At 69.7% G+C, this 8,432-nt stretch overlaps 2 protein-coding genes across 5 annotated transcripts in view; one reads left to right on the top strand and one right to left on the bottom strand.

Moving 5' to 3' along the window:
• Positions 1 to 1,471, top strand: part of Il3ra (interleukin 3 receptor subunit alpha) — a 14,810-nt gene extending 13,339 nt beyond the window's left edge. For all 4 annotated transcript variants that reach the window (XM_046443444.2, XM_046443446.1, XM_046443447.2 and 1 more), the window contains 3 exons: positions 344 to 449; positions 1,071 to 1,152; positions 1,255 to 1,471. In XM_046443444.2, coding sequence (XP_046299400.1) covers positions 344 to 449; positions 1,071 to 1,152; positions 1,255 to 1,320 — 254 coding nt within the window. In that variant the 3' untranslated portion in view covers positions 1,321 to 1,471. The remainder of the gene's footprint in view (positions 1 to 343; positions 450 to 1,070; positions 1,153 to 1,254) is intronic.
• A 1,028-nt stretch (positions 1,472 to 2,499) lies between these two features.
• Slc25a6 (solute carrier family 25 member 6) lies at positions 2,500 to 5,083 on the bottom strand. Its single transcript, XM_046443448.2, has 4 exons — positions 4,857 to 5,083; positions 3,641 to 4,127; positions 3,315 to 3,455; positions 2,500 to 3,026 (listed from the first exon to the last, which is right to left on the bottom strand). Exons 1-4 carry the CDS (start codon positions 4,965 to 4,967, stop codon positions 2,869 to 2,871), a joined length of 897 nt encoding a protein of 298 aa, XP_046299404.1. The 5' UTR covers positions 4,968 to 5,083; the 3' UTR covers positions 2,500 to 2,868.
• Between the last annotated feature and the right edge of the window lie 3,349 nt (positions 5,084 to 8,432).

Genomic DNA, 8,432 nt, shown 5'->3' with positions numbered 1-8,432 from the left:
ACCGCAGGCTGCTGAGGGCGGCCTCCTGGAGCCTGTAGTCCAGGGGGGCAGCGGGGCCGGCACGTGCTGCCCGTGGCCTCCCAGTCTCCGCCCACCAGGAGGGCCCGGCCCGGCCCGCTGGACGCACCAGCACTAGTGTCAAGGGGCAGGAGTCCCCTCTAGTGACCCCCACGCTGACCAGAGGGCGGCCGCTTTCCAGGGAGCCCTGGGCTGTCCGGCCTGGCCTCCAGTGACCGCGGGGCGTGGCGGGGAGGCCGGGAGGGCTGCCGCCCCCTCCCCTTGGGGGCCATCCTGGGCCATGGGGCAGCCCCGGACGTGAGCCCTGCTGTCCCCTTTGGCTCAGAGTGCGACCCTGATGAGGACCGGCCCTCGCGCATCTTGCAGACGTCTCTGCTGGCCGCGGCGGGGACGCTGGCCATCGCGCTGTTGGGGCTCTTCCTCTGCAAACGGTAGGCGCCCCGCCCGCCCGTCGCTGGGGGGGGGGGGACCCCACCATCTGGGACCCTGCTGGCTCCTCCCGGATCCAGGCGCATCCAGTCTTCACCGCGTGTGGCCGGGTCCATGTGGGCTCCAAGTAGGGGACCCTGGTTAAGGCCATCGGGTCCCTCGGGGAAGCGCCACGTTCCCGAGGGGAGGAGCCACATCCCGACCACAGACTGGGTTCCGGGGTCCCCTTCAATCGTGGCCACCTGCTGCAGGCAGGGGAGGGTCCTGGGAGGGAGCGCTAGCCTGGAGGGACAGCTGGGGTCCGGCTGCAGGATCAGGTCAGGAGTCTGCACTTTGAATCCCAAGTGACCAGCCGAGGCCACCCCGGCCCCCGTCTGCAGACCCGCGCTCAGGGTTGGGCGCGGGTTCCCGGGAGAAGCTGCCGCGGGTGTCCCCGGGTGGGAGGGGACTCGCCGGGGTCGAGGGAGGCCCTGCTGGGTGGTCAGCTTCTGGCGAGTCCTGTGTCCCAGGAGGTGACGGTGAGGAGACCCCAGGGAGTGACCTCAGGGTCGTCTCCGCGGAGCCCCCCGCCCCCCGCCTGCGGTGGGTGGTGGCCTCTGAGCCAGGTGTCCCTCTCCTCCCAGGCTGTCCTTGATGCAGAGGCTGTTTCCTCCCGTCCCCCGCGTGAAAGCGACCGTCTGTGACCACGTGCCCAATGGCGAGATGGTATGTCCTCGGACGTGGGGTGGCCACTGCCCTGCCCAATGGGCAGCATGGCCGCGGGGTGGGAGCCCGGTGAGTTTGCTAACAGCCCGCCCATCCCCACAGCTGGCCCTGGAGACCGCGGGAGACGACTGTCCAGTGGCCCAGGTGCAGGACCTGGAGGAGCCCTGACGGCCCAGCGCAGGACCTGGCGGTGCCATATTGCAGGGCGGCCACAGGCCAGCCCGCAGGACCAGTGGACAGTGCCAAGGGAGGGACAGGAGATGGACATGCGGAGCCCACGCTGCCTGAGAATAAAACCCGAGCATCGGGTCCACCTCCACCTGGTGTCCCGGTTGCTCACTGGCCCTCAGGGGATCTGCGCCACCCAGGCCGCTCGGCGCCTGGCTGCAGAGTCCGTCCCCTGCGGAGGGATCCCTGTGTCCTGTCACTGCAGCTGGGTTTTAAGTACCCCTCCCCCAAGGCCTGCCTGTCCCCACCCCCAATGCAGGTGGTCACTACTGGAGGCCGGACAGGACTCCCAGTCTGCGGCCCCAGAGCCCGGGAGTGACTTCAGCCGCCCCGACTTCACCAAGTGCCCCCTAAGCACTGACCCCACGGGACAGTGACCCCCACAAGGAATGAGTTCCCAGGAAATGGCCCTGGGGTCACCCAGTGTCCTCCAGCTCAGCTTGGGGCTGTGAGGAGCCCCTGCAGAGGCAGGAAGTAGGGACCTGCAGACCGTCCTCCTAGGACAGTGGCCCCCGGGGCCCAGGGAAGTAATCCAGCTGGGCCCCAGTCAGCAGGGTGCAATGTCAGGTCCCAAGCTGGCGCTATCGGGGACCCGGTGGCCAGCTGGGGCTCAGGGTCAGGTTACCCCGGGAGCTGCAGGAGGGAGGGACACCGGCCAAGTGACCCACACCTGACACTGGGCGCACACCTCCACCTGGGCCTGCGCTGAGGGCGGCTCCTAGGACCCTGAGGCTCCAGGTGATTCCCCCTGCGGCTGGACCCCAGCTTCTGCAGGACAAGGCCAAGCTCATGGGTCACCTCCGGGCCCCAGCACTCCCTCATCCCAGGACAGGTCAAGGACACCAGGACCCCCAGGAGCAGCCCATGAAGGGGACGAGGGTCCTCACCAGAGAGACCCGAGAGCCGCCTGCCCGTCCACCATGGAGGACCCAGGAGAAGGCTCCTCTGGGGGCAGGAACAGCCTCAGCTGACCCTGGACCTCGGGCTTCCAGAGCCGCAGCTGCTCCCCCCGACAGGAGGCCACTCTCCAGAAGCCTGTCCTTCCCAGGGCTGACCCTCTGCCCCGGCCAGCGTCCTGCTGACCCGCGGACCCCCGCCCCCGTCCAGACAGGCTGCACGGCCGTGGTGTCCTGTTTATTTCTCGGCAGGTGCCACAGGGAACATGATTGCGGACTCGCTGTGCGCAGCGGCTAGTGCTTGGGGAGTGGACACGATTCTGTTAAATAAATACTCACGCGGGCCCTACAAGCTCTGGACTCTGGGTCTGCCTGGGGGCCTGCCCAGGGCCCGCAGGACATGGTCAGGACGCCCGGCACCAGCGTGTGGAGCGGGGTGTCCGTGGTCACAGGTCACCATGAGTCCCTCAGCGCCCAGCCCCGACAGACACCCTGGCCAGGACAGACGGGAATTTCTGGAAGGTCCATGGTCCCCAGTGGAGGGTGCTCGCACCCTCTGGTCCCCGGCGGGCGGCCCCGGCGACGCTCCGGCCTAGATGACCTTCTTGAGCTCGTCGTACAGCACCAGCACGAAGGCGCCGCCCATGCCCCGCAGGACGTTGGACCAGGCGCCCTTGAAGAAGGCCTTGCCGCCCTCATCCTTGAAGATCTTCCTCCAGCAGTCCACGGTCCCCGTGTACATGATGTCCGCTGCGGGGACAGGGGCGGTCAGGAAGGACAGGGCGGCCGCCACCCACCCCGGGGACCTCAGAGCAGGGGCAGCCTGACGTGGTCACTGCAGCCGGAGCTCTGACCAGAGACCCTGCTGCCTCCCAGGTGCCCACGGGCTTCCCCTGCAGGGTCAGCCGAGTCCCCCCGTAGGACCACCGCTCCCTGGACGTGCAGACTGCCGCGGGGACAGAAGCCTGTCCCTCGCGACCCCCTGCAGGCGGCCTGGACCCGGGCAGCCCCCACCGCCCCCCAGGCCCGGGTCAGTACCTGTTTTACGCCCGGACTGCATCATCATGCGCCGCCGCACCGTGTCGAAGGGGTAGGAGACCACGCCGGCCACCGCCGTGACGGTCTGCGCGATCATCCAGCTGATGACGATGTGCGTGTTCTTGGGGTCGGGCAGCATGCCTGTGGACGCGCAGGCCAGGGTCAGCCCCGCTGTCCCCGCTCCCTCCAGGGAAACCCCAGGGACAGGCGACCCTCCCTCAGCCCAAGGTCCAGACAGACTCGCCCATGGCCCCGCAGCCCCAGAGGCTGGAGGCCAGCTCAGAGGCCGGGGGGGGGGGAGGCTGCCGGCCTCCGGCCTCACTCACCCTTGGCCGTGTCGTAGACCCCGAAGTAGGCCGCCCGGTAGATGATGATGCCCTGCACCGACACGTTGAAGCCCTGGTACAGGCCGCGGAGGCCGTCCGACTTGGTGATCTTCACCAGGCAGTCGCCTAGGCCCTTGAACTCGCGCTCCGCGCCCGACTTGCCCACGTCGGCCGCCAGGCGGGTCCTGGCGAAGTCCAGCGGGTAGACGAAGCAGAGGGAGGTGGCCCCGGCCGCGCCCCCGGAGGCCAGGTTGCCGGCGAAGTACCTCCAGAACTGCGTGTGCTTGTCCACGCCGCCCAGGAAGACCTGCTTGTACTTGTCCTTGAAGGCGAAGTTGAGGGCTTGCGTGGGGAAGTAGCGGATGACGTTGGCCAGGTTGCCCCTCCAGAAGGACAGCACGCCCTGCTCCTTGGGGATGCGGACGATGCAGTCCACGATGCCCTTGTACTGCTTGTCGGCCGCGATCTGCTTGCTGGCATGTTGCACCTGCGGGGAGGCCCACGGCGGAGGTCAGAGGAGGGCACTGCGCACCTGGCCCACCTGTGCGCACAGCAGGTGTCCTGGGAAAACTGCGCCTGCGCAGGCTGACCAGTGAGCGGCTCCCACCATGACCAGCCCCTCTGTGGGTCCTAAGTGCTTATCAGGCCAACTGCGGTCGCAATGTTTCACTGCAACCCGGTCCCAGCGACAGTGTTGCCAACCCCTGGGCTACTCAGTGGGACACCCTCAAGGGCGCACAGCTCACCGGGGCTTATGGCTAGCTACACGGTGCACTGTGAAAACTCAGACCAGGGCCAACGTCCAGTGTCTGGAGCCTGGGGTCGCTGGCCATTGTGCACTGGTAACGGGAAGGGTCGCACTGCGAGATGCAAGACTGGAGACAGCCCAAAGCCACTGTCCAAGCGCACCGGGTCCCCGTGACCCGCTCAAGGTCACAGGCACTAGGCCGGTCCGCGCAGCTACGCCGGCGCGCATGCGCCTGACAGGCCGCGCCGCAGCCCCCAGGGCGCTGGGCCCAATGCGCAGGCGCAGAGTCCCCGCCCCTGAAATGCGGCAGCGCCCCTGTGGCCAAGCCCCCGGAAGTCGGCGCAGCGCGGACAAAGCGTCCACGGCCTCCGACTTCCGGCGCCTGCCTGCCCGCCCGCCGGCCGGGTGCACGCGGCCCAGCCGGCCGCGCTCCCCGGCCCCCCGCGGCCCAGCCGGCCGCGCGCCCACCTGCAGCAGCAGCTTGACCCGCTCGATGGGGGCCACGGCCGTCTTGGAGATGGCGGCGGCGATGCCCCCGGCCAGGAAGTCCTTGGCGAAGGAGATGGCCTGTTCCGTCATGGTGGCGCGGGGTCAGCGGAGCGGGCGGAGAGCCGGAGCGCGGGCGCCGAGAGCCGGAGGAAGGCCGCCGCTAGCTCAGCGCTGCCGCCACCGGGACCGAAAGGACGGGGCCGCCAGCGCGCAGCCGCTAAGGCCGCCACGCCCCGCCCACGCCCCGCCCCGCGGCCCGCGCGCCGCGCCCATTGGCTGTGCCGCCGGCCCGCGCCCCGCCCCGCGGCCCGCGCGCTGCACCCATTGGCCGTGCCGCCCGCCCACGTCCCGCCCCCGCACGCTGCCGCGCCCCCGCGGGCTGCCGGGAGCCCCGCCCCGCCCTGCGCCCCTGGCCGTGGGCCCACAGGCCGCCCCGCCCCGAGGCCTGACGGGAGCCGGGCCCCGCCTCTGCGCCTGGCGGGCCGGGGGCTCTGCGGCGGTGGCCGTGACCTTGACAAGGTCGAGGCGTGGTCCGGAGGCGTCACTCCCTTGGGGGGGGCCGTGCAGCCTGCAGTCCCGCCGCGAGGCCCAGTCCACCCCGACAGGACGTGTGCCCCGCTTCTCTCGATGTCTGTGCTCGCGACACGTGGTGCCCCGACCTTGCCCCTGTCGCCCCCACACCCGCCACCTGTCCCCTTGCCCCTGTGCGTGCCTAACCTCAGCCCCATCCTGAGTCCACCTGCGGGTCCTGGAGCCCCTCCCTGACCTCTGTCCCCGGGGGACCCGGGGTGTCTCCGCCGTGGTGCCCTCGGCCTCCGCGTGCCCTGTGTTCCCACCTCGCGCTTCCACCCTGGGAGCTGCTGACCCGGGGCAGGAGCTGTGGCCGTGACAGCCGGTCTGTCCCCCGTGCCTCACACGAGGGTCCCCAGGCCGGCCCTTCTTCCCTTCCTCCCACGTCCCTCTGCTCTGCTGCCCTCATCCCTCTGCGTCCCTCCCTCACGGGAGCTCAGGGCCTCGTGCGTGCTGGACCCGCGCTGGCCAGGCCTACCCCGGCCGGACCCCTCTCGTCTCCCTGCTCCCTTGCTCGCTCCCTCTCTCCTGTCCCTGGGCCTGTTCTGCTGCCGTGGGTGGACGTGGGGTCTGGCCTCGGGAGTCTGCACTGTCCCAGTGCCACCTGTCCCAGTGCACAGTCCCTGAGGCTGGGGTGCAGGGTGGACAGGGGCGACAAGGTCCCCCTGGGTTGGCCAGGCTCCCTCTGGGGGGGAGGCCGGGTCTCACAGACGTTTAGGCCGAGGTTACAGAATGGGCCTGACGGGGCTGGGAGGGACCTGAGCCCTCAGGCCAGCTGCCGCCTGAGATCCAGATCCCTCTGGTTAGTGTCGGCCAGGCCTGGCTCCTGGAATGTGCTTCCTGGTCCCGCTCTGGGAGCCACCCACCCCTGTGTCCACAAGGGCATCCTGTGCCTTCAAGGGTGTGCCCTGGGGGAGTGGGGACACGGAGGAGGGGCCAGGCAGACCTACCCCCGGGGCTGGGACCCCCACCAAGGGCAGCTGGGGAAAGGAGGGGTGCACAGGTGTCCCCACCCTGTGTCCCACCCGAGGCCCCCCCCTGCAGCCAGCCAGGGGCTCCCCCTGTCCTGCTGGGGGGGGGGGGGCTGGTTTGACCTGCAGAAACGGGTCCCTAGAAAGCCACTGTCCCCCAGAAGGGCCGTGGGGGGCTGGTGGAGCAGCTGTCCCCTCAGATGTTGGTTGTCCTTGATCTGTGTCCTCCCAGCACCCAGGTAAGGCCGGTGGACGGTGCTTATCCAGAGCTGATCTCACAGGCAGCTCTGGTATGCAGCAGGCGCCTAGTGCCTCCCTGAGGGAGTGAGTGACTTCCAGGGAAGGGCAGGGTGCTGCCCTGTGGGGACCTGCGCTGACCCCTGCCCTCGTGGACCCTGCTGGTGTGGATCCCGGAAGCCACTGCACAGGGACGCGTGCAGGGACCTCGCCCACCGCAGCAGGTGGTCTAGAAAGTGCTCCCACGAGTGAGGACAGTCGCCTGTGGCCAGGTTTCTCCACGTCTCTTTAATCCCTTCCAGGGGACACACAGGGACGGGAGGTCCAGGAGCCCGGGGGACCCTCCCTGTGGTTCCAGGGTCTCTTCCTGGCCTGGAGGCCAGGGTTGCCTGCGGCTGGTGCCCCGGGGACGCTGGGCAGTGTCTGTGGGAGGAACGCATCGAGGACAGTGTCCCTCAGCTGTGAGGGCTCTGGTCACCGTGGGAAGTGCTCCTGCAGGGCCGCAGGAGGCGGACACGTGCAGCTGGCCTCTGTGGGTCCTCGCGCAGGGCAGCGGTGGAGAGGGATGCGGGGTCCAGGGGTCACTCCTGGGCCTCGGGCCTGCAGCAGGCTCCCAGCAGCTAGCATGGCGTGGGGCATGGGTGGCCCCTGGGACAGAGCGGTGGCCTCTGTGACAGAGATGTCACCACAGAGGGCCCCACGTGGGCCTCGGCCCTTCCTCTCTGACCTGCGTCCCTCACAGCCTGGAGCGGCCTTTGCAGGGGACCTAGGTGGCCAGTCTGCTCCCCGGTGCCTGGAAGCTTCTGCAGGGTGGGGCCGTCCTGTCCCAGTGCCACCTGCCTGAGGGCCAGCAGCTAGAAGAGGCCAGAGTCTTCGAAGCCAGGCGCCCATCATGCATTTGAAAGGTGTTAAGAGGGACATGGTCAGCAGAGGACGGTCTTGCACAAGTCCACACTCACTCCTGTAAACACGGGCACGGTGTTTGTGCCCTTGTGCGTCTATGTCACCTGCGCCTCTAACGCCCGCGGTGTTTCTGATCCAGAACGGGCAGGTGCGCTCTCCCTGGTCACCGTGGGGGCGGGCAGGTAGCCCGGCTGGCAGGGGGACCTTCCTCCATCCCCGCAGCAAGCCCAGTAGGTCACTGCGAGCCGCAGCCGTCTGCAGAGGGAGAGCGCCGCTGGCTCTTGGCCGGGCTGGGGGCTACCCCCCGTGGGCGGCGTCAGCAGGCCTGGCTTTCCAAGTAGCCGCATCGTCCACCCGAGGCTCCTTCTGCACTCGGGAAAGGGCCCACCCGCAGCTGGGAGGGCAGAGAGCTCTCGTGTCCCCTCCTGCCACGCTCAGGGTCTCCGGGCTGCATCCTGAGGACACCCCGGGCCAAGCCGGCCCAGCCCCGAGGGTGTGCGCACAGCGCAGGTTCCCCAGGTTCCCCAGGCGGCCGTGTTGGGACGGGGTGTGGTGCCCCTGAGCGGGACCCTGCCGGGGGACTGCACTCGGCCAGCAGTGGAGACGGGGCAGCCCGAGGAAGGGGCGGAGGACACAGGGCCGGCCCGGGCCAGCCATGAGCTCCGCCGCTGGCCGTGGGTTGGGCTTTCCGGCGCCAGGCCAGGTGGGCGCTCTACCCCGTGCCAGGAGCTCCGTGGCCAGGTCTCGGGGTCAGCACCTGGCGGAGACCGGCCACCGCCTGCGGGCAGGTCGGCGGTCAACGCTGCGGGCAGAAGCTCTCAGGCAGGGCGGGCCTGGGAGGCGCGCGGCCGGTCAGGGCTCCGAGCAGGGCGCG

Source organism: Marmota monax, unplaced genomic scaffold (assembly GCF_021218885.2).
Source record: "Marmota monax isolate L192 unplaced genomic scaffold, Marmota_monax_Labrador192_F-V1.1 WCK01_AAM20220418_F8-fsc00168, whole genome shotgun sequence".
Classification (NCBI taxonomy): domain Eukaryota; kingdom Metazoa; phylum Chordata; class Mammalia; order Rodentia; family Sciuridae; genus Marmota; species Marmota monax.
Note: the sequence above shows the minus strand (reverse complement) of the source record. Positions and strands in the feature narration are given on the sequence as shown.